General features: G+C 41.2%; 1 protein-coding gene across 1 annotated transcript in view; it reads right to left on the bottom strand.

Annotated features, from left to right (window-relative positions):
* Window positions 1–20,010: 20,010 nt before the first annotated feature.
* The window catches only part of CFAP20DC (CFAP20 domain containing), a 361,123-nt gene continuing 355,379 nt past the window's right edge, over window positions 20,011–25,754 (bottom strand). The window contains exon 17 of the mRNA XM_089682005.1: window positions 20,011–21,966. Coding sequence (XP_089538131.1) covers window positions 21,854–21,966 — 113 coding nt within the window. The 3' untranslated portion in view covers window positions 20,011–21,853. The remainder of the gene's footprint in view (window positions 21,967–25,754) is intronic.

Genomic DNA, 25,754 nt, shown 5'->3' with positions numbered 1-25,754 from the left:
GGGCCCTGCTCTTTCGAGCTTACAATCTAGGAGGGAGGGGAAGGTGGTACAGGAGGAGAAGGCTGTGGGGGATGGAGTGGTGGGAGGAGTGGAGGAGGTTAGTTGTTAGGGGAAGTTGGGGTAGGCTTCCCTGAAGAGGAGGGTTTTCAGGGTGCGCCTGAAGGTGAGGAGGGTAGGTGACAGTCTGATGGATTGGGGTAGGGAGTTCCAGAGGATGGGGGAAGTCCTGGAGAAGTCCTGCAATAAGTTGATAAGCAACTTAACTATAAGTTGCTGATCACCGCCATTACTAGTATAAATAAGAAAAGAAATTCCAGAATATATATCATAGCTTGTAGACACTATAACTTTCACACAAACTAATTAATATACATTTATGGGGATTTTTTTTACCAAAGACATGTAGCAGAATACATTTGGGGCTAAATTTAAGAAGAAATTTTATTTATTTTTATTTTTTTTAACGGTTATGTTCTATAACAGCTAATAGAAAATCTTTTAAAATTATTTTTGGTCTTTTTTTGTTTATATAATAGAAAAAAAAAAAAAAACCCAGTGATGATCAAATACAACCAAAAGAAAGTTCTATTTGTGTGAAAAAAAGTGCTATAAATTTCATGGGGATACAATGTTGCTTGACTGTGCAATTGCCAGTTAAATTAGCAAAGTGCTAAATAGAAAAAAAATGCCCTGGTCATGAAGTGGGTAAAATCCTCTGCATATATACTGTATATATTTCAGAATATTACTGGCTGCTCATTTACATAGGTCAAACCACGTTTTTGCTTTAGAAGATCCATTAATGTTAACGATTTCATAAAACATGCTCTTATAGGCTCTACATACACCTGTTAACAGTTATTCTTACATTTTTCTATGCTTGCTTTTTAGGTTTAGCGTTACTTTAATATTACCAGCTTAAAAGGAGAGAAATACAGTAATATAATGATGAAAATGTACTAGTGAAAATGATATTATTCATCATGAATTCAGCTTAAAATATGTAGCATAAGAATAAATGCTAGCATGGCTCTTATGGACTCAGTGGGGGGTAAGACTATGGCTAGGAACAAATTGCCTGTAGCTGAAATTCCATCCTTAGTACTGCTACAGCAGCTGGTTTAATAAATATTCTGTATTTTAAAGGCGTATTCACAATGCAGATTCGATGGGATGTAATGTATAGCAAATGTTAGACTTACGAATGCAGTCAGTGGAAGACCCTTAAATCAAGGTATCTTCATGACTAGATTATTAAGGCAAATATTTGGTTTTCCAGCATGTTTTGTGTTTACATCAAAATACAGTACTTAACATATTAAAGGTAATACCAGATGCTCCAGCATAAAGAGCCATAGGGGGAGATTTAACAAAACTGGAGAGTGCAAAATCTGGTGCAGCTGTGCATAGAAACCAATAGACTTCCAGTTTTTTTTTGTCAAAGTTCAATTGAATGAGCTGAAGTTAGAAACTGATTGGCTACCATGCACAGCTGCGCCATATTCGGAGTGCACAAGTTTGGTAAATCCCTACCCATAGAATATTTAACAACAGAGATCTATCTATCTATCTGGAGTTTGCATGTTCTCCCTGTGTTTGCGTGGGTTTCCTCCGGGTACTCCAGTTTCCTCCCACACTCCAAAGACATGCTGGTAGGTTACTTGCCTCCTGTCTAAATTGGCCCTAGAATGTGAATGAATGTGTGTTAGGGACCTTAGATTGTAGGCTAGAGGACAGGGACTGATGTGAATGCACAATATACAGTATATGTAAAGTGCTGTGTAGATTGTCAGTTCTATATAAGTACCTGTAATAAATAAATAAAATAAATCTCTCTATATCTACAGATAGTGAACAAGACACATGGAGGATTCAGAAGTATTAAAGAGACCCAGCCTTTTAAAGCTCTTGGTAAATAGCCATTTCTCCCACATATGACAGAGCATGTGACCTTCTCCAAGCATACAGTGGTTGAGCCTGAGCTACCAATCATCAGGCCCTTACACTGTCACATGTCTAGTTTTAGACATAGTAGGGAGTCTGTTGGCAGGTGCAGTTAGCTAGTACACCAGCCACTAGAGGGCTCTGTTGCCATTATTACATAGTAAGGGGAATGTTGTAATTAGGTGTTAGCTCCCCTTTTACAAAAGTTCTTATTTATGTCGTGGGTGTAGTTAGTGCCCATAAGAGTGTCAGTGGAGGTGGAGCCTAGGGTAGATGGGACATGGGAGTGAAATACCCCAGAGCTACTAAAGATTTAGTCTCTTGCAGTGCTGATGTAAGGGACCCTTTGCAGGGCTGAAGTCCCAGATGAGGTGGTAGAAAACATGGAGGGAATAGCTGTAGTCACCCTGTCTCCCCTGGCCTTCTTGTGCAGGTCCTGTAGCAGGTTGCATAAGGCTTTGGAGGCCTGGACAGAGTCCTCTTATGTGAGTAATAAAAGAGCCTTGGAATGGGTGTGCCACCTGGGAGTCATCCTTGCTGGGCAGAGCTACAAAATAAACATTTATATGAAGACTGGTATACTAATTAAGGCACCTTGATTTCCTTGACCATCAGCTGCACATTCTACGATGAGGTGATGGAAGCTAATGCTGTGGACCTAGTTTACATATGGAAGTTGTCCCAACCTTGTGGTGCTCTCAAGGAGAGGAATAGAGGTGTAGAGGAAAGATGGCTTGAAATACGTGTACTTGCACCCGACACTGAAATGACCGATACAGAATGTCTAACCTTGCATTTGGCATTCTGTGCTGAAGATTCTACTAGTATGTCACTAGGACGTGTCATGGGAATTGTGGCGTTACAGTAAAGTACAGAAAATGCATTTATAGGTGGACATTCCTATATTCTCAAAGAATCAGGCCTCTGGCCAGGGATGTCATGAGTGGGCCTCAGGCCAGGAGTATGACACAATATGGCGGAGGGTTCTTAACATTAGGTGGATGACTGTCCTATCCAAGAAGAAGCAGGGTGGGGACTTGTACAGATTGACGCCAACACATTCCGAATCATAGTTCCCCTTACAAGTCTCTACTGGGTTTTTGTTGCTGTTTGTCCCATGATTGGGAAAATTTGTTATTATTTGCTGTCCATGTGTTTAGACGATGAACTTCCAATGTCTCTTAAGGAGCACATTTTCCATATATTTCTAAGGAGAATCCTCTAAAGGAATATATTTGTCCTTCTGTTACTCATGGTGCCTCAGTAGGAAATTGATTTGCCCAATGTCTCTTCTGACCTACTCCAGTCTGATCGGCATTTCTGATCATGTCTCTATACTTCTTAACCTGTCCATTTCCCAGTACCCAGGGAACAGACAATGGAAGTTATCCAGGTACAGGGTCACAGATGTATAGCTATCTGCCAATACTGGATTGCCAACTAGAAATTAGCTGACCCCCAAGTTCTCTGGGAGAGTCTACTAGGGATTTTGGGACTTTCATCAAAACTTAGTAGATTCTCCAAGTGAGAATTTGAAATGCATGTAGAACACACTACAAAGTCAGGGGAATTCTGTCCAACTGTGGAATTCAGAAATTCAGAAAGAAAATACATCAGGATAAGTATCCATATTTTGTGTTTTTTAAGTAGCAGTTATTTTCATTTGAGTCCAATGATATTTCAACATTTCAGTTAGACAGCTAGAAATAGATGTCTTTAAAGTGGAACTAAACCCTCCTATATCCTTTTCAGCCAAGGAAGTTGCCATCTTAGGTTTTATTTGATTTGAAACTGACATGGTCTGGCACGTGTACTGTATGTGATCAGATATGACACCAACCATTTGGTGGTTTGACAGTTTGGTTGACAGCACAAGAAAATGTGACAGTTAGCACTCCCGGCATGCTGTTTTTGAAACTGTTAAATCCATGGGTTTAGTTCCGCATTAAGATGGTGTAAAAAGCTCTGTGAATTACTTAAATCTATTCTATACAAACTATTAAAAAGAAAATCTTTCCTGGAGTTCCACTATAACTGTTATTTTACTCTCTTCATGAGGGGCGAAATTACAGCCTAGTGTTGCTAAAACATGAAATAACTTGAAGTGTATCTAAACTCAAGAACAAACCTTTAATGTTGCAGTTTACCAGTGTGTAGATTTAGCAGCTTTTTATTTTCTCTATTCAGGGCTTTTTTTATTTAATTTTCACCTGGTGATCCTGCCAGTAACACACTTCCTGTCCTAGGATAATAACACTCACTCACTCACTATACTAAATCTATGAAGAAGCAGTGTTGTCACCATAGAAGACTACAAACACCCCCCTTACTTTTTTTTTTGCTCCATAATGTAGTGAATAGGTGTTTTGTATTCCTAAAACCAGCCATACATGAACCGAAACTCAGCTTGTTCCTGCCGAACCTGCGGAATTTTGATCCATGTATGGGTTTGCTGATTGTACTCAAGCCGATCCATCGATCAACTTGGGTATAATCTGCCTGTTGGATTCTTTTTACATGTGATCATTGTGTTCTGCTGGTTCCCCACACTCCCCCACTGGAAGAATACAATAGTGCTGCGGGAGAAATTCCCCCATCAACGATTACTGTGTTGATGTGGGAATTGAGTAATTTTACCTTCCAAGAAAATCAAATCATTCATGAGCTTTAGAAATATCTGGAAACAATAAAACTGAGAAGAATGTAGAAGACAGGAAGTCCTAGCAGATTAAACAGATAATCTTGCATTTATAAAACAGATATAACAAAATGCTTTCAAAAGAAAAGCTCGATGTTAGGGTTTACGTACACTTTAAAGTGAACCCTCACCCATTAACAGAGCTGGTTTCTCCTAGCTCCCTCTTTTATAACTGGAAAAGTTTTTTTATAATCTTCTGAAACATTTAGTACCTTTTTTGTGCTGCAAGCACAGCACTTCCTGCTTCCCTACGAAGCCGAGAATAACATAGGGACCCCTCTAGAGAAATCCACATCATACATATCAGGAGGCTACTGTCCGGAAAGGCTTGCCAATAACAGAGATGGATTTTCCAGGTGCATATGTATGCGCATGCACAGGCTGGCAACTGGCCAGGCAAATTGGCACCATTACTGTTGCCAAACGGGCTATTTAAACCAGGCTACAGCACTGGCTAATTGTTCGTAATTCCTGTGCCTTGACTAGGCTTGCTCCTGACCACACTTGTCTGCTACCTGCCTTGACCTCGGCTTGTGCCTGTGTTCTGCTTCTGTTCCCGTTCTTGCCTGATCTACCTCATTGTTGCTGACACTGGCCTGTGACCCAACTACTCGTCTGCCTGCTGTTTATTCCTGATCTGCCTGACTGTTACTGACCCAGCTTGTCTGACCTAGCATCCTGCTCATCAAGCCTGCTACAGCTCCTTTGGTCCACTATGCTCACAACTGGCTCCAGCTTCTTGCTGCACATCCACAGTCTGCCGCTAGCCAAGCACCGTGCCTGCTCATCTGCCACCAGCCTGTCCTGCTGCCACATCTGCCTGCAAGCATTGGTCAGGGTTGCCCAGTTCCAATACCCTTTCTTCCAGACCCCACCCACAGCTGAAAATAAAAAGGGACAGACTGCACCCACTTCATCACCAGAGAATTGGCATCACATAAAGAGCATTACTCCTGCCAAAAGGCTGACATCCAGAACACCCAGAGAATGTCTTTGCATGCACAGGGGATTCCCACTCATGAGAACACATGCCATGGGTCTTTAAAAGGTCTCAGATACAATAAACCAGTATCATGTGTGCACATGGCCAGGAATCCCCACACATGTGCAGACATTCCACAGGTCCCAAACATCTAGAAGAAACCCTGGAGCACATCTATACATGCATGGGATATTTGAACATATCAGCTCAGAGGATCAGCGGTGGAAGGAGAACATCCCAAGGGTAACGTTCTACATAATGGGACAATCCATAGGTTACCTTCAGCTGAAAGCCTATACATCTACCCAGGTGGTTTACTCTTAAAACAATCTTGTATACTTTAAAAATCCTTTATAGCAAGGAAAAAAGTAAGAACTTTCCAAGCAAACATTTATGATGTCTTGAAAGCAGTTGGTGATGTATTACTGAATCAGAATTTATTAATTCACAATGTCGGTTCCACTTTAAAAGAAAGTTAAGATAAAAAACAACCTACTTGCCTGGAAATTATTAAGTGAGGTCAATGCGCATTTTCCATCCTGCCAGGCTAATGATAAGTGCGGCAAGACGGTATTATAAAGGATTTCACAGTCCCAGTGACTCTCCTCTCTGGAAAGGTTACGGTGAATGGGTAATCACCCTGCTAAGTTCACACTAGCTCCTATTAACAAAATATAAATCTACTGTCAAGCTAGATGAAAGCACATTCTAGGCTATTGTTTTAGGAGATATACAATTTATTCACAAATTCCCTCTCTCTTCTTCTGGAAACCTCCTGTGAAATTCAAAAGAGAAAAGAAAAAATGCTTTTCATGTATTTATAATGGCCACTGCTTGATGATCGAGACTTAATTTTCTAAGGCTACAGTTATTTCTCAAGTGACCCTCTACTATGTGACCTGAAGCATGCTGACCTATGTCTTAAATCTGACACTACTGGAAAGTACTTCTCTAGTTTAGTTGATAAAAAAAACTCCTTTCTGAATCAAGTATATTCATTTACAGGATTTTAGCAAACTTTATTGCAGATTTTTAAAGTGATATTAAAGTCTTATTTTTTGGCTAAATAAAAGAAAGATTTTATACCTACCTGTTCTGTGCAACAATATTACGCAGAGCGGTCCCTCACCTTCTCTTTGCAAGTCCTCCACTGATGCTTCTTGCTCCTTCTACCTACAAGTGCCACCTTTGCGAGCTGCTAGCTATGGAGCTATGATGTCATCCATATAGGTACACTCAAGATTTAGGCTGTGTGTGTCCATAAACATACACAGTGCCAACAAGCCACACCCCACTCCCACCTGACAGGAGTTTGACTGACAGCAGCAAGAGCCTTTGGCTTGCAGTGCTATCAATGTCTCTCATGAAAGAAGGAAGCTAGAAGAGACAGTGTAGGATCAGTGAGAAGAGGCAGGTAAGTGTTTAGGGATGGGGGTTGGACAAGTAGTGAGGAGCTTTTTACCTTAATGCAGAGCACATTTCTTGAAAATGAGAGATAAGTGACAGTTTGTCTACTATATTCACATGATCAATGCTAGTCTTGTAATAAAATCACTATATCGTACTTCACAATCATTACAGATGATCTGCAATAACAGTTTGTAGAGTCAAGGAACAGTGAATGTATCACAGTCAAAACCAGGATGCTGGAATGAGACAAGCAGCTGTGATTGAGCAGGAGAGCTACATGCTCCTGACATCAACTTAATTGGGAGCAGAGGAACTACTGCAACCAGCATATAACATTAACCCTAAGATTATACATGCACACTAGGAAAGAAATAATACAAACTTTATATAATAAAAGATTAATAATTGTACATCAATACAATGTACAAACAGATTATTTCAGCAAAGAGCCCAACAAACGTCCTGGTGGACTTTTTCACATATATCCAGGTATATATACCTCCAGATTTAGTAATTATTGGCAGGGGTTCCCAGAGACCTGAAAATTATTTCAGTGTTCCTCCATGTTAAAAAGGTTGAGAAACCGCACTCTCCATATTCAGGTCCCTGTGTTTTTTCTTCGTGTATTGCAAAGCCAGATTCTCAGTTTTATTTGGGCTCATAAACGTCCCAGAGTGCCTAGAGCCACTCTTTATACTCATAGATTACAGGGAGGTTTGGGAGTTCCACACGTTTCTAGATACTACTTGGTGGCTCAGATTTCCCAGTTGTCTATGCTTCATGCCACGACAGATATCCCGTTATGGGTACTCTTGGAATTACCCAATTGTGCTCCGCTTTCCTTAACTACATTGCTTTGGCTTTCGCCTAAAGTGCACCCTCCGGATTTGAGCCCTATCATGCTTCACAGTTTACAAACCTGGGATTCTGTAAAATATTCAGGTAATCTGATTTCCTCATTTCTATCTCTTTTGCCGATTACGCATAATCCTTTATTTCCGCCAGGCCTAGAACATCTCCCTTCTTTCTCTTGGTGGACCTCCCATGGCTTTGTTATTGTACATGATTTTCTGAGCGCTCGTATGTTTCCATCATGGGAGTCTCTTCGAGAATCAAGGCGAGTCCTGCCACAGGAATATTATCGGTATTTGCAATTACGCCACTGGGTCCTATCCCTCCGTCGTACCTCTACATACCCTTACCGCAAAATGTCTTTAGAGCACGTCTGTTAGCATTCCCCAGGGTCCCCTGGTCTCATTTCTGTATTTTATGCCTCCCTTAACAGTAGGTCCTCCTCACCACCCCTGTCTTACATCTCTCAATGGGAGCGAGACCTGGGTGTTGCGATTGTGGCGGAGAATTGGCATAGGGCCTGGGGGATGGTGGTGAAATGTTCATTCAATACAGTCACTCTTGAGGCAGCCTACAAAGTTCTCCTGCGGTGGTACTGGGTCCCGGCGCGGACTGCTCACTTTAATCTGACTGGCGGAGATAGGTGTTTCCGGAACTGTGGTCTACGCGGGAATGTTTTGCGCATTTGGTGGCCATGCCCACGATTGATAGGCTTCTGGTCTAGGGTTTTTGGTTTGCTACAAACGCTATTTCATATTACAGTCCGTAGGGATGCAAGCGTGGCCCTGCCCAATTTTTGGTCTATCTAGGTCTCAGCAGAAATTGGCATCCTACCTATTTATTTCGGCCAAACGTGCTATAGCTCAAGCTTGGAGAACCCCTTTGTTTGTCTTCCAGAGGGTGAAGACCCGGATGAATGCTATGTTGATTAATGAACAGATATCTAGCATTCTTCATGATTCTCATCCGAGATTCCTTAAGGTTTGGGAAACTTGGATACATTATTCCTTGCCATCCTTGCCTCCTACTAGTTATGGCCTCTGCCTGTGCTAGCCCTGGATCTGTGATTCTTCTGGTTTCTCTTTCCTCCATGTTTTTTTTTCTGATTCTTTTTTTTTTTCGCCTTATGTTCTTTATCCTTTCCTCTAACCTTTTTTCTTTTTTTTCCGGTACTATGTTGGATTACTGCTGCTATTATTTGGTTCGGCTTTTTGCCGTCCCTCCTTGATGTCATTTGTCATTGGACATTATGTTATTTGGCTAATACAAGTCAGCAGGATGTATCTGTTTCTGTGTTATTGTTCTTCTCTGCCCCTACGTGGGCGTATCTTGAGCTTGTTATATTCTTAAAACAAAACTTTCTTAATAAAAATATTGAAACAGAAAAAGGTTGAGAAATGCTGGTTTTGGCTATGTTGCACTAACACAGACTCCCTTTAAAATTTGGACAAGTACTGGTTTCAGAGTAGTAAAACTAAACCAGAGACTGATGTAAAATCCATAAAGATCATAAAGTCCTTTCCTGTCTCCTCTCCCTATCACTTATGTCTTTGCACACATTAATGTACTCTTGTTTGGCATCCACATCTGATTTTTTTTTCTTACTTTTGACCAGAAGTGTAAGTTTGTGTCCTTCTTTGATGCATGCTGTAAACAACAAACTATATGCTGTTTCTTCAAGACAAAGCCTAGCTGGTACAATGGGGGTCACATCAGGCACAGCAGGGTGTACATTTTATATTACAGTCTAACAAAGAGAGGCAACACAGGAGCAAACACTAAGGCAGACCATAAATAATGCAATTTGCTGTCCTTCCACCATTGGTGGAAGAAAAGAAAATTGTGTTGTTGGAGGACCCCTCCCGCAGCGATTTTTTGTTCTGCTGGCAGGGAGCCATCCCTGCTGGCAGGCACAATGATTAATGTTGGCGGCTATAATCAGCAGTGCTAATCGTTCAGGAAAAACTCAACAGGGGATGCCTGTCTCCAGCTTCCAGCACTTTACTGAGGGGAGAAATGCAGAGGGAGAGACCTGTCAACCTCCTGACCCTCTGCATTCCTCTTGCTGGTGCTTGCTTTAGGCAAATGCTGTGAGATAAGACAGAAGTTCACTAGCAAAGCAGCCATCTCTTTGTTAGCTGTGGTATAAGGGGCCTTGCACCAAGAGGGTGCAGTCTGTCTGACATCACAGTGCACCCAGAGACCGAGTAATGATAACGATATATACATTCTTACATCTAGCTAACCTTTGCATAAAACCAGGGATTCTTGGTTCACTTATATATTGCAATACATGTTGATATTGGCCAAGTGCATGAAAGCGATCCCTCTCTGGCCAGTCCCTACTCTTCTTTCAAAATGCCAATTACTTGGTTATGGCACACTTTAATGGAGATATAAGGGTTGACTTACTAAAACTGGAGAGTGCAAAATCTGGCGTAGCTCTACATAGAAATCAGCTTCCAGTTCTTTTGTAAAAGATTATTTGAACAAGCTGAAGTTAAAACATTAGGTTTGTAGTGCCGCTCAAAGCTGGAGAATCAAGAATTTCCCCACCGGCATTCAGAAGATGGGAGCAGGCATCTATGCACTAATTCAGAAGTGTAGACATGCGTAGGATGAGACACCGCTCAAACTGAACCGGTCCTATCATGGTATGTGTGGCCTCAACCAGCTCTGCTCCTGCCATGAACTCTGACGTGTTTCACCTCACCCTCCAGGACTTGGTCATAGAGGATCTCTGTGGCCAAGTCCTGGTGGGCAGAGCAAAATACGTTAGAAGGCATTGCTGGAGCAGCACTGGCTGAGGCCACACATACTCCGTGGTAGCACTGGTTGGTTTGAGCGGTGTCTCATCCTTAGCAAGCTGAAGTTAGAAGCTGATCAAAATTGGCACTCTGCAATTTTAGTAAATCAACCTTAAAGTGCCAATATGGGGCAATCAGAAACCGTGGTGGTGACTCCAAAAGCAGAAAATGAGATTTCTGGCAGATAGGCCATGCTTGCCAGAAAGTACAACTCTTTCTTTGGAATTTCTTTGGTTTTATTTATTAGAGGTAAACATATAGAACCATCAATTTACACAGCACTTTACATACAAATTGTACATTCACAACAGTCCCTGTCCTCAAGGAGCATACACTCTAAGGCCTATAACTCACATTCATACATACACATTCTGGGTCAATTTACCTACCAGCATGCATGTCTTTGGAGTTTTGGAGGAAATCCATGCAGGCACAGAGAGAACATGCAAACTCCAGGCAGGTAGTGCCATGATTGGGATGTGAACCAAGGACGCTAGTGCTGCTAGGCTGAGGTGCTAACCACTTAGCCATTGTGCTGCCCCTAGAAGTCATACCTGGCTGCAGATTAAAATGGAAAAGCCATATTACCATTATGTGTAGAAATTATATATTGTATCTTTTTTTAGTGAACGTTATGTTTCCTAGTGACAATAAGATTCCATGTAGAATTGAAATAACATTTAGGTAGAGTGACCCTTTAAATCCATCACTATAAGCAAATCTTCTGAACGTCTGTACATCTGGTTGCAGTCACTTACTGTCTTTTAAGAAATACTAGAACACTGTAATGTCAAGCGCTTTTAAACAACAAAGAGGGTTATTTCCGCACACTCTCTTCAGTGAGGTTTCATGTTGTTCAGACTCGCAGGCTCTTCCATCTTGTAATATCTCTGGCTCAGCACATGTTCGCACAGTTTGGGACAATACTCAGCAGGAATGTTAAACACACATTGTCCAAGCAAGATTATGCTAAACACTCACCCTTAGGAACTAGCGATTTTAACAAAAAGCCAAATACGCTCGCCTGTCTAGTGCAGGAAAAAAAAAATCAATATCTCCATTTCAAGTGATCAGGCTGCAGATGTTGGCGTGCCAAATGATGATTAACACAAGCAAGCTGTTTGAAGTATTATTGTATGCAAATACTTCTTTAGGTAATTATCCATTGATTCCATTTCATGTTACATAAAGTAGTAGGAATGATTTATGAGCAAGCGTGGGGACACATCCCTGCTGTGCAGAAATCTGCCTACAAAATATTTGTGCTTACAATTAAATAATATGTTGCCGGGGGAAAAACATCTTCATTTTCACAGATAATGATTCTGACTTTTCTTTATTTACCAAAAGCATATGGAAAATTGTCTAAAGCAGTGGGGCATTTGATCTCTGGCTCCTTGAGTCATGTACCTGATAGGTAGGGATATATTGTTTAAAGTAGCCCTGTCACCTTTAGGTCAAAGAAAATGAACATGTAATTCAGCTTTTTGATAGGCTTGATATTATAAGACTGGAAGGGGAAAAAACAGATCAACCCGGTGAGTAGGGGTGAGCTTGGGTTCAGTCTGAACCTGGAAGTTGGCTGTCATTGCTGGGCCAATGAGCTGTGGGTGGGAGATTCCCCACACCGCAGCTGCACATATACACATACAGTCATGGCCGAAATTGTTGGCACCCTTGATATTTCTCCAGGAAATCATGTATTTCTCACGAAACGTATTGCATTAACACATGTTTTGCTATACACATGTTTATTCCCTTTGTGTGTATTGGGACAAAACAAAAAAAGGGAGGAAAGAAAGCAAATTCGACATAATGTCACACAAACCTCCAAAAATGGGCTGGACAAAAGTATTGGCACCCTTTCACAACTGCGGATAAATAAGAATGTTACAAGCATGTGATGCTCCTGTAAACTCACCTGGGGCAAGTAACAGGTGTGGGCAATATAGAAATCACACCTGAAAGCAGATAAAAAGGAGAGACGTTCACTTAACCTTTGCATTGTGTGTCTGTCTGTGCCACACTAAGCATGGACAACAGAAAGAGGAGACGAGAACTGTCTGAGGACCTGAGAACCAAAATTGTGGCAAAATATCAACAATCTCAAGGTTACAAGTCCATCTCCAGAGAACTAGATTTGCCTTTGTCCACAGTGCGCAACATTATCAAGAAGTTTGCAACCCATGGCACTGTAGCTAATCTCCCTGGTCGTGGACGGATGAGGAAAATTGATGAAAGATTGCAACGCAGAATAGTCCGGATGGTGGATAAGCAGCCCCAAACATGTTCCAAAGACATTCAAGCTGTCCTGCAGGCTCAGGGAGCATCAGTGTCAGCGCGAACTATCCGTCGACATTTAAATGAAATGAAACGCTATGGCAGGAGACCCAGGAGGACCCCACTGCTGACACAGAGACATAAAAAAGCAAGACTACAGTTTGCCAAAATGTACTTGAGTAAGCCAAAAGCCTTCTGGGAAAACGTCTTGTGGACAGATGAGACCAAGATAGAGCTTTTCGGTAAAGCACATCATTCTACTGTTTACCGAAAACGGAATGAGGCCTACAAAGAACAAAACACAGTACCTACGGTAAAATATGGTGGAGGTTCAATGATGTTTTGGGGTTGTTTTGCTGCCTCTGGCACTGGGTGCCTTGACTGTGTGCAAGGCATCATGAAATCTGAGGATTACCAAAGGATTTTGGGTCGCACTGTAGGGCCCAGTGTCAGAAAGCTGGGTTTGCGTCCAAGATCCTGGGTCTTCCAGCAGGACAATGACCCCAAACATACGTCAAAAAGCACTCAGAAATGGATGGCAAAGAAGCGCTGGAGAGTTCTGAAGTGGCCAGCAATGAGCCCAGATCTAAATCCCATTGAACACCTGTGGAGAGATCTTAAAATTGCTGTTGGGAAAAGGTGTCCTTCCAATAAGAGAGACCTGGAGCTGTTTGCAAAGGAAGAGTGGTCCAAAATTCCGGGTGAGAGGTGTCAGAAGCTTATTGATGGTTATAGGAAGCGACTGATTTCAGTTATGTTTTCCAAAGGGTGTGCAACCAAATATTAAGTTAAGGGTGCCAATACTTTTGTCCAGCCCATTTTTGGGGTTTTGTGTGACATTATGTCATATTTGCTTTTCTGCCTCTGTTTTATATTTGTTCCAATACATACAAAGGGAATAAACATGTGTATAGCAAAACATGTGTTAATGCAATACCTTTTTTGTGTGAAATACTTGATTTTCAGGAAAAATATCAAGGGTGCCAACAATTTCGGCCATGACTGTATATCACTGACCTAATGTGGCCACATGACCATCTTAGATCAAATATATTGACCTAATATTGCTATGTACCCATATTAGGTCAGTGATGTCATGATCATCCTCTTCCCTTTGTGCACGTCAGCTGTGGGGAATCTTCCTCCTGCAGCTCACTGGTCCAGCAATGACAGCGGCCTTCTGGTTTCAGACCCCCAACCCAAGGTCAAAAGAAAGTTCATCTATGTGTAACACTCAGTGGAATGTATTGATATTATTCAGGAGTAACAGATACATTTTTTTAGATTTCTTTTTAGCCCTGTAAATGTTGCATACTATTACGTACCGTTCTGCATCCCACTAGTACTGAGTTTAAATCAGGTGCTTAAAAGAGCACTGTAGTGGCTAACTTGCTTTTTTTTACTTCTCCAGCAAGGACAAATGAGATTCAGCAAAGCTGCACACACTTCCAAAGGGTAAAATCAACTTTATCGTTCAATACAAGCATAGAAACTCCACCCAGAGTTCTCCATCTAATATGATTTGTATTCTACTAGTTTGATCATGGAGCACTATGATTAGGCCCCAGTAGGAGGCGAACCTCTTAGAGAGAGGATCCTGTGTAATGCGTCTGCGCTTGTACTGAAGAATAAAGTTGATTTTAACCTTTGGAAGTAGAATGCATCTCCAAAGTTTTACTGAATTGTGTGTGGAGGAACAGATCTGGAAGGAGTGAGCACCTGCAAGCTCAACAAGGGGAGGTATTAGGAGCAGCTTCTTTTTTTGTGGATGACAGATAAGAGTTGTCCCTTACTGTCTCCTGTGGGTTTGTCTGCTGACGCTGATATCTTATTTTGGATTCAAGGTCTTCTTTCCTCCTATAGGCTCACCACTTATGTAACTTCTGTTGCAGAAGTTATATAGTCCTTGCATCCTTTACAGATACATTCACAGAGCACCTACTCTATTTTTGCTTTAGATATTGGAAGGCAGCTGAGTCACTGCTAGGATAAGGGAGCAACGGAAGCTGAGCTGGCTTAGAGTTCGGTTTGGATGACTTTAGTGTTCCTGCTGTGAACTTTGAGGATGAATTGCTCTACAGTGCCTGCAGCTACAGAGGTCAGTGAGTGCTAAGAATTTGTATGTACTTGAATGATTATAGCCTGGTCAAAGGTTCCCCTTAAGCAGTCTGTGCTTGTTGTTTTCCCTATATGTATTTAAAAGCTTTAATATGTAATTTGTCTAGAGCGGGGGTAGACACTAGGCAACATCTGAGAGGTGAAGCTCTACCTGAAAAACACAAATAAGTTTAAAAATCTCCACCTTTTTTAAAAGAAATTAACTAGCAAGACCTAATTAAATAGTAAAGTAAACTTAGAAAAACATAATAATAAAACAACTCTCACTGTAAAAATAAAAACTTAGCCTACCTTAAAATTGGACAGTATCAGGCAGTAGAGCAGTGGACGGTGCCAGTAGGGCAGTGGGTGGTATCAGTAGGGCAGAGGACGGTGTCAGTAGAGCAGTGGATGGTGTCATTAAGGCAGTAGATGGCATTTGTATTTTTATTATTTTATTAAATATGTTTTACAATTTTATTTTCTATAATTTTTTATATTTTTTAGCAGCACTTTTGGGTGTTTTCAAAAATATAAGGGCTCTAAACAAACCCCTGATGTCTCCCTTTTGAGACAGAGAAAAGAGATTGTGGACAGTCCCCAATTCCTGCAGCCTCAGCCTCAGGAAGGCTCCTGCATAGTCTTCTTGCTCATTCACAAACTGAGGCATAGTATACAGTTTACTGTGCTTCAGTTATGAATGAACCCAGTGAGTGATCACTCACTGAGTTCATTCAGAAAAACAAGAGGCTAGTAAATTACACATTTACTAGCCCCTTCTCTATCTTGAACTGATTCCCTGCAGCAGCCAGCGGAAGAGGAGGGGAAACTGGCAGCGCTGCGAGGGGAAGGGGTGGGGCAAGGGAGTGCACAGGGGGGCCCTGGCAGCCAAAGGAAGGGAACCAGGACAGAAGGGATGGTGTTTACCTCCTGCAGCAGCTGAATACCGGCCGGAGAGAGAAGAGGAGAAGCCAGCTTTCAGCTGCTACAGGAGGACATTACAGGGGATTAGTTCCAGTAAATCAAACAAACAAGAGATCCCTGTGCTCAAATCCATACAGCTAGTGCATGCATTTATCCATCAGGTGCTAAAGGGGTGTAACCACATTAACTCTAGAAATTCTGAAGGACCCTCTGCACACTGGTATATACCCTTTCAAGCAAACTATGCAATAAATAGTGATATTTAGTTCACACATATTGCAATACATGCTTAAGCTGGCCAACTGCGTCAAAGTAATCCCTCTATGGCCAGTCCTACTCTGCTCTGCCTACGCAAGTGCTACTGTGGACACAATGCTAGCATAGGGGAAAAGACACAATGGGGAGAGCTACAAGGTTCATATCCCTATTTATTGCATAGTTTGCTTGAAAGGGTATATACCAGTGTGCAGAAGGTCCTTCAGAATTTCTAGTTCCAGTAAATGCCGCCCCTCCTGTCCAGGTTCCAGGGGTCAGCAAGGAAGAAGCATGATCCACTCATCACCTGCCCACGATCGGCGGGTAGATCGCAATTCATGGAATTGCCGACCCCTGAAGTGTGACTTTAAATATAATTGCATTTTGCCTTTGGATCACATAAAGCATAAGAGGGTACTCTTACAGCTGCCGTTTACTATAAAAAGTATGTGTGACTCTATTTGTGTGATGAAATTCAGCTTTTACTCTGTAATATTAAAGGTAGATATTTAAGTTTTGCTTGATAGGACCTGCTTAATGCGCCAGGACACACAAGGGACTAATTATAAGTGGTTATTATCTTGGTGACAGACAGGAGCCATGACGAGCTTAATTAAAAACTTTGATGTGATTGGAGTAAAGCAAAGGTTATTTGGGGCTGTGGCGCTGGCGTTGGAGTGCTGCAGTTCTGAATCACGGTTTTACAGCGCGCAGTTGTGCACATTACCATTTAGCAATAATCATTATACAAGCCCTTGAGTATGTTATTGCTATGGTGATGACATTGTAGTCGAAGAGTTTAGAAGCTCTTCTGCTGAAATACAGATCATGTATAAACAGCTCTGCAAGTGAAGGCTGTTTAAAATTAGACCTGTCACCTTCTCAAGTCACAAGTGTAAGGAGGAAAGCACAAAAAGGAGGGTCTCATTCTGTAACTGGAGATACATAAACACTTTCTACATCATGCCTGGATAACGATGACTGCGTCAAGATGGAATTTTGAAGGATTTCACGGTCCCTGTCCCCTGTGCTAATTGAAAATTGTGTTGTGTTACAGTATGGTTAGTTTTAACAGCTGCAGAAGGCAGGGCGATGATAAACAAGATCATTGCCTGGAGTTATTCCAAATAGGTTTTTGGTATCCTGTGTCATAGACTATTCAAATGATTGCAAGTGTGCTCAGACACAGCTCGTCAGAAAAGTAGTACTTGCAACTGCAACAGCACAGAAACATTTTGGACTTTCTATCCAACTAATCACAGAAGGGAAGCTGTGAAGACAGAAATATGGGAGTTGCTGCCTTGTTTTTAAAGGAGCAAGTTCCTGGGCTGTAGTCCTTTGTAGATGAGTCAATGTAAGCTCTAAATAAGTGATCACATGACCTCTGTCCCCTGCTGCATAAAGGGCATAGAGAGCTGGGGGTAGAAAAACAGCCGTATGCTGCTTTTCCCAGTGAATGGCTATGTAGGAGGGCGTATCAGCAGAAGTCTTGGCCATTGGAGGACATGCAGGCTATTCTCCCAGTGCAGAAAGAAAACTGATCATGCTGAGACACATGTTCTCTCATGCCTAAATGTGGTCAGTTTAAAATAGGAAAGCATGGGGACTGGCAGGAACAGAAGATATTTAACACAAGCAATACAAAGACAAGTACATGGTAAAACATACACATACAGTGAGGAACAGAAGTATTTGAACACCCTGTGATTTTGCAAGTTCTCCCACTTAGAAATCATGGAGGGGTCTGAAATTCACATTGTAGGTGCATTCCCACTCTGAGAGACAGAATTTAAAAAAAAATTCAGGAAATCACATTGTATGATTTTTAAAGAATTTATTTGTCTTGCACTGCTGAACATAAGTATTTGAACACCTAAGAAACAGCAGGAACTCTGGCTCTCAAAGACCTGTTACTGTGTCTTTAAAAAGTCCACCTCTACTCCACTCATTAATCTAACTTAGTAGCACCTGTCTGAGCTCTTTAAAGACACCTGTCCACCCCACAGTCAGTCAGATGCCAACTACTACCATGGGCAAGACCAAAGAGCTGTCAAAAGACACCAGAGACAAAATTGTGGACCTCCACAAGGCTGGAAAGGGCTACGGGGCAATTGCCAAGCAGCTTGGTGAAAATAGATCAACTGTTGGAGCAATTGTTAGAAAATGGAAGAGGCTAAAGACGACTGTCAGTCTCCCTTGGACTGGGGCTCCATGCAAGATCTCACCTTGTGGGGTATCACTGATGATAAGAAAGGTGAGGAATCAGCCCAGAACTACAAGGGAGGAGTTGGTCAATGACATGAAGAGAGCTGGGACCACAGTTTCAAAGGTCACTGTCGGTAGAACACTACGCTGTCATGGTTTCAAATCATGCATTGCACGGAAGGTTCCCCTGCTCAAGTCATCACATGTCCAGGCCCGTCTGAAGTTTGCCAATGACCATCTGGATGATCCAGAGGAGGCATGGGAGAAAGTCATTTGGTCAGATGAGACCAAAGTAGAACTTTTTGGTCTAAACTTCACTCGTCGTGTTTGGAGGAAAAAGAAGGATGAGTTGCATCCCATGAACACCATCCCTACTGTGAAGCATGGGGGTGGTAACATCATGCTTTGGGGGTGCTTTTCTGCGAAGGGGACAGGACGACTGCACTGTATTAAGGAGAGGATGAATGGGGCCATTTATTGTGAGATTTTGAGCAACAACCTCCTTCCCTCAGTCAGAGCATTGAAGATGGGTCGTGGCTGGGTCTTCCAACATGACAACGACCCGAAGCACACAGCCAGGATAACCAAGGAGTGGGTCAGTGAGAAGCATATCAAGGTTCTGGAGTGGCCTAGCCAGTCTCCAGACCTAAATCCAATAGAACATCTTTGGAGGGAGCTGAAACTCTGTCTTGCTCAGCGACAGCCCCGAAACCTGACAGATCTAGAAGAGATCTGTGTGGAGGAGTGGGCCAAAATCCCTGTTGCAGTGTGTGCAATCTTGGTCAAGAACTACAGGAAACGTTTGACCTCTGTAATTGCAAACAAAGGCTTCTGTACCAAATATTAACACTGATTTTCTCAGGTGTTCAAATACTTATGTTCAGCAGTGCAAGGAAAATAAATTCTTTAAAAATCATACAATGATTTCCTGAATTTGTTTTTTAAATTCTGTCTCTCAGAGTGGGAATGCACCTACAATGTGAATTTCAGACCCCTCCATGATTTCTAAGTGGGAGAACTTGCAAAATCGCAGGGTGTTCAATTACTTTTATTCCTCACTGTATCAGGATTTTAAAATGTTGATGTAGCATATTCTTTACGTTAACCTCCTTCTGAACTGCATTCAACCTACTTCAAGAAAGTTTTGCATTCCCACAGACATTTCAACATGTGTGTATGCAAATTCAATTCCCATCTGAAGCGAACAAACGCCCTTTGACACAGACCCTAGTGTAAGGCTTCATACATACTGTAGATATTATGCTTTATGATAGATTCTGTCAGAAAGGAAAGTGTATTGTTATTATGTTTATATTTTCTTTTATCCATTATGGCCTGAAGGCCAAAAAAATTTTTTTTTTCTTTAGTCAGATAAGTATTACATTTGCATATTAATATTTTGCATTTTGCTTTTGAGTCCAGGTGGAGCCCTAGTCATCCTTTGACTTTTCCAAACTCTCAGATTGCTTCTTTGATGTAAAGCTTGAAGACCATTGCTTACAGAACTCAATAAGTCTTCACAGTAGTCTAAGGTTTTAACCAAACAAACAAAACTGTCATATTTAAATTTTTACTTGCCAAACAAAGATCACATAAAATTGCAAAGTATAAAACAGATTTAAAACATCAGTTTTATAACATTTCTATAAAATGACCAAATAAACCTGATCCAAACCAACAATGTTTATATTAACGCCTTCCATTATAAACAGCAGCTTACAGTACCTGATGAAAGAAGTGTCCTTGGTACCCAGAACATCAATAACGTTGTATTTTCCATGTTTCTAGTGAAGTATGGGGGCAAAAATCTATCATTTATACTAAACTATGTGTATAACAATTAACTATATCAAAATATATATACAACTGATTCCATACAATTATCAGTCAAGCTGCAGGCCAAGGAAGGACAGGACTAGTATATTGTCTAGAAAGTTAATGGACATTCAGAATAATTTTAATTTGAAATGGGAAAAATGAAATGACATATCCTATTTTTGTGATTATTAAAACATCTCAATGCAATATATGTGCAAATGAGGATAAAGTATATCCATACATTCATTCTCTGCTTCAAAATATGACAGACAGGAGTAAGTGTTGTTAGCAATGAGCCAGTCATTATGGCTTATAACATCATATAAAGGAGATTTCATTCAAAATAGATGATTTTCATTAGTCCAGTGCAAAGAAAACAATAAAACCAAGTTTCTGATTGGATTTAGAGCTATACTAAAAGTGTAAGTTTTGAAATTCTTAAGAACTTGACATTTTGTACTTGTTACATTTACTTTTGTAAATGATACAAATTCCTTTTCATGAATCGGCTAGTGTTTTACATATATGAATGCCAATATATAGTTACTATATGCCCTGATGCAAGACAGTCAAAGGTATAAAGTGAACCTGTGTGTTTGCACATTCAGGTCAAGGCAAAAGATCCACCTTATAAAACACTCAGTGCTGCCTCTGACATTTAGGGGTTTAATTAAGAAACATTTGTTGCAAGCTGAAAAATGTCACAGTATATTTTCTAATAGATTAATGTCGGTATCATCGGTGCCATCTAATGGCCACAATGCAGTTTACTATTATGAAATACCTCAATGAGAAAATACACATTTTGTCCAATGGAAGGAGCTAATGATAGAATAATGGAGCTCTGAGGAAGAGGTTGTGTCCTCGAAACGCTTTAGCCAGTTGGTCATCCAGGGTTCCATCGTATGGACTCAGATGTTGTTTGAATCATACATCTTGTTCAGTTTGACATGCCTGTGTTTTTATGTCTATTGTGAGTATGATACTTACTTTGTTTCTTCAATAAATATTTTAAACGATAATGCACTAGGTCGGTGCGCCCTTTTTCTGTTTCTCCATTTGTATCCAGTGTATTTGGACCACCCCAGTCTGTTGAGGGCAGCAAGCAGTGCATATTCCAGAAAATTCCAGAACATTCCTATGGGGTCTACTGAGTCTTTTCCTAGCGCAGGAGAAAAGTGTTTGTTGTGAATGATAGAATAATGTATCTATTAGAAAACATACAGTGAAATTTCCTCCAGCTTGCACAAATGTGTCAACAAATATTTAATAAATAGATCCCTTAGTCCCAGGAAATTCGGAGTGAGGTTTGGTGATATCACTACTGGGCTACTTACTGTTCTTGCTGGAGAAGAGAGGAAGGAAAGCCCTGCCTATCCCAAGATGGCTGCCTGCACACAGAGGCACAGTGCAGAACAAGGCAAGGCACATCAGTAATGAGGAAAGGATCAGCACAGGGAGACCACAGGCAATAATACTGACTAGTTTGGGACTGGGTGGATAAATATGTTGACCATTGCTGCCTGATAACAGATTTTAGTCAGCTTCTAGGATATTTTTTTCCTTTACAATATTAACATGTTAAGCTAATTCGTAATATTTTCCTGTTTCTGGATCAAAATAGCAGTTCAGACACGGATCATACAGCAAGGTCAGAATGTCCTCATCTTCGTCAGCGCAAATTCCATCATCACCTGAACGATAAGAAATTTATATCAGATACAATTCATGATATATCAGATACAATTCATGTTTTTACAGTATATTTTATTCACTTCACATTTTAAGCTACAGTAGAACTTATAGACAAACATTTTTTTTACATTTTGGATAGAGGGGGGGAGGGGGGGTTATAACCTCTGTCAGTTTATTTTTTGCCATTTGTGTCCCATTCGGGAGATTAACATTCACTTCCTGTCCCATAGCCAAAACAGGAAGTGATAGAAAATCCCTATACATTTGGTGAATTCCTTGGGGACCCCAAGGTCTCCAGAACTAGTGTCCACATTGGACAATTTCTCCTCTATTACTTTTTTGGGGACAACCGAAATTTGGGATTTCGTTTCCTTTCACTTTCAATGATAATGGTAAACAGGACAACTAGAGAGGATGAATCACCCTAATGGGGGAACAGACAGCAAAAACAAAATGACAGGTGTTCTAATCCATTTTCACTCTATCCACTAAATTAAACATTTTTATTGTAAAGTTGACATGACAATTATTTTTTGTTACTTTAACATCATTCAGAAGGTCGTGGATGCACCCTGTAGTAAATTGTTATTTTTAAAGTAAGGATTTTTCGACAAATTATTGAAAATTTGTATAGAACATTATTTTATAAATTTGGATACTTAAAATATAAAGAATATAAAAAAAAACCCAAAACTGTTATAGTTTTGCTCTAAAAAGACTGCACTTTCATACAATATCTAAAATCATGACCTGTAATCCTGTTTGTACTTTTCAAATGTAAATGTTACGGAATAAATATGTGGAGGATATATTACTTTATAGTTTATATTTTTGGAGGGCTTATTTTTATTAACTGTAATTACGGTCAGAAATACTGTATGTTTATAGAGTAATTAGCATTGCTACATTATTTACTCTCTTTCTGTTCTATAGGGCTGCCCCCTCATTTTTTAGTTTAATAATGGTTCACATTTGTATGCGGGTTCTGTTTGGTGAACACAGTTCTGCTGGTACTGCATGTAAAGTTCACTGGGCCCTTTAGTAATAATGTTGGCACTGTGTCCTGGCATTAGGAATAAGCTGTTTTCTTGAACAACATTTACATCTCTGCTGACATTGTGCAGATTGCTTACTGTATAAGAAAACAGGTTTGCAGCAAGGCCATATTTATACTTCCTGCCTCTTAGGCCAACTGTCTCTGCCTCCTACCCCAATCGAGTGGCTAGATGGGGGGGACACAGAAGGGACATGGAGGTTGGTTGGAGAAACTACGTAGGACTACTATGTTGATGACTGCATTTTCTTGGATTGTTTTTTACCCCGTGTGGGATACCGTATTTTCCGGCGTATAAGATGACTTTTTAACCCTTGAAAATCTTCTCAAAAGTCGGGGGTTGTCTTATACACCGGTATACGGCATGTTGAAACTTGGTGTCAGGGCACTTTTTAGGGGTACAATTCGCCGCTCCGACACTAATGATGGGGCACGATTCCTCCCACTGACACCAATGATGGGGTGCTATTCCTCTCACTGATACCAATGATGGGCCACTATTCCTCCCACTGATACCAATGATGGGGCACGATTCCTCCCACTGACACCAATGATGGGGCGCTATTCCTCCCACTGACACCAATGATGGGGTGCTATTCCTCCCACTGACACTAATGATGGGGCACAATTTGTCGCTCTGACACCAGTGATGGAGCACGATTCCTCGCTCTGACACCAATGATGGGGCACTATCCCCACTGACACCAATGATGGGGCACTATTCCTCCCACTGACACCAATGATGGGGCACGATTCCTCCCCCACTGACACTAATGATGGGACACTATTCCTCCCACTGACACCAATGATGGGGCACGATTCTTCCCACTGACACCAATGATGGGGCACTATTTCTCCCCATCATTGGAATATCATACTGAAATACCATACCATATTGAAATCAAATCTGATGTTTTTTCATTTTTATTTGGTGTGTGTTGGAAGAGGGGTAGTCTTATACGGCGAGTATAGCCCAAACCCTATATTTTAACAGGAAACGTAGGGGGTCGTCTTATACGCCGGATCTGTGCTTGTCACCTTGATAAAGGAGTCCCTGCTCATTCCCAAAACGCAGTTGGCGCTGTGCTAAACAAGTAAATCAAGGTTGTTCATTTTCAATGACCAGTGTACTGGCTTCCACTTAATATTCTGCTGTTCCGCAGTGCCTTCATTGCCATGCACTCAACATAGTCCTATAGGCCTTGAGGTGCTGTTTTGTGGTGGAAAATTTCTGCATAAGGGCTTATTCACACTTGACTTCTTCCCACCAAATGCCCCTATAGTGTTTGACAGGCATTAGACAGGCATTTGGGGATCGTTTTTAACACTCTCAAAATGCCCTATGCGTGGTTTTGAGGCGTTTCATAGGCGTTTTCCAAGCGTTAAAACCACACCACAAATGCCTATAATGAAATTAATGGTTTAACGCCCCGCAAACATCCCACAAACACCTGCCAGGTGTTTGAAGAGCATCACCATAGACTTGAATGGGAGGCGTTGAAAGGCTTCAACTCCTCCTGACTGGACATGAGGCGTCAATTTTGCCAAGACGTTAACGCTTCAGTGTGAACAGCACTGTGTGCTGCCATGTGTATAATTTTCAAAGGTGTTTGAGGAGGTTCGAAAACGCCCCTCAAACGCCTGCTTACAAAGCTAGTTTGAACTGAGCCTTAAAGCGGTAGTAAACACATGACAAAAAAAATAAAAATCTGATCCCTGCAAGATAATGTCATAATGTGATATTATACACTGCATACTAGCACATTATGAAAGGCCTACCTTAAAACATAGCCCTCCAGTGGCACACCGTCACAACTGACAGGCTAATATCTTCATCTGGTGTTCGTTCTGTGTTCGCAGACTCCAGCCATTTAAATGGCCGAGCCGTGATAACATCACTCCCATGCATACGCACAGGATTCACGGCCGTGGCGCAGAGCTCTAAAGGGATGCCCCACGTCTCCTCAGAGTGCAGTGTGTATGCACCATTGAATATCCCCCAAACAGTGCAGTGATATTCCTTGTACCTACAGGTAACATTTATTATGAGCTCACCTGTAAGTACAAGTCAACAAGTGGTGTTTACTACATCTTTAACACTCAGGCCCCACTCCTCACACTTATTTCTTCCCTTGCACAAAGCCTTAACACATAATCCATTTACCTATGTTGGCTGGTAAAAATAAAGAAGTTCTTGTAAAAGAACACTCCTGTGCCACTGCACACAAAGCTGACTTTTGCTCCCCATCATTGCCAAAGAATCTTCTCCATCCAACATGCTGCTGGGTGTGTAGAATGCCTGTTACCCCCTGGGCGCTGTGGTGTCCTCTGAAGGCCCCTACACAACTACCATATTGAGATATGACGTAGGTAGGTGTCAGGAACAAGATTAGCACAGGCAGCGGCACAGATGACTTTTACAGAGATTTCTTTGCTAGTTTTTTCTTTGCTTCTTTTTTTTTTCTTTAAAGTGACAGAGTCACTAAATATCTCCTAACACATAATCCCTAAAGTATCGGCAATTTAGAATTCTCATTGTTTTTATTAAAGTGGAAAAGTGTTAGAATTTCTGGTTTTATTGTTGCCCATTTACCATTAGGAATTCTGTCTGACGTTGATATCACAATGCCAATAGTAACAGAAACAGAAAGTGAGGGTAAGTCACTGCAATGAAGAGCCAGACCGTAACAAAAACCTAAAAGAGGTTTTAACCCTCCCCAGTGTATAAACAAT

This window comes from Staurois parvus, unplaced genomic scaffold (assembly GCF_062004578.1).
Source record: "Staurois parvus isolate SC_StPar_1 unplaced genomic scaffold, SC_StPar_1.0 ptg000283l, whole genome shotgun sequence".
NCBI classification, from domain to species: Eukaryota; Metazoa; Chordata; class Amphibia; order Anura; family Ranidae; genus Staurois; species Staurois parvus.
Note: the sequence above shows the minus strand (reverse complement) of the source record. Positions and strands in the feature narration are given on the sequence as shown.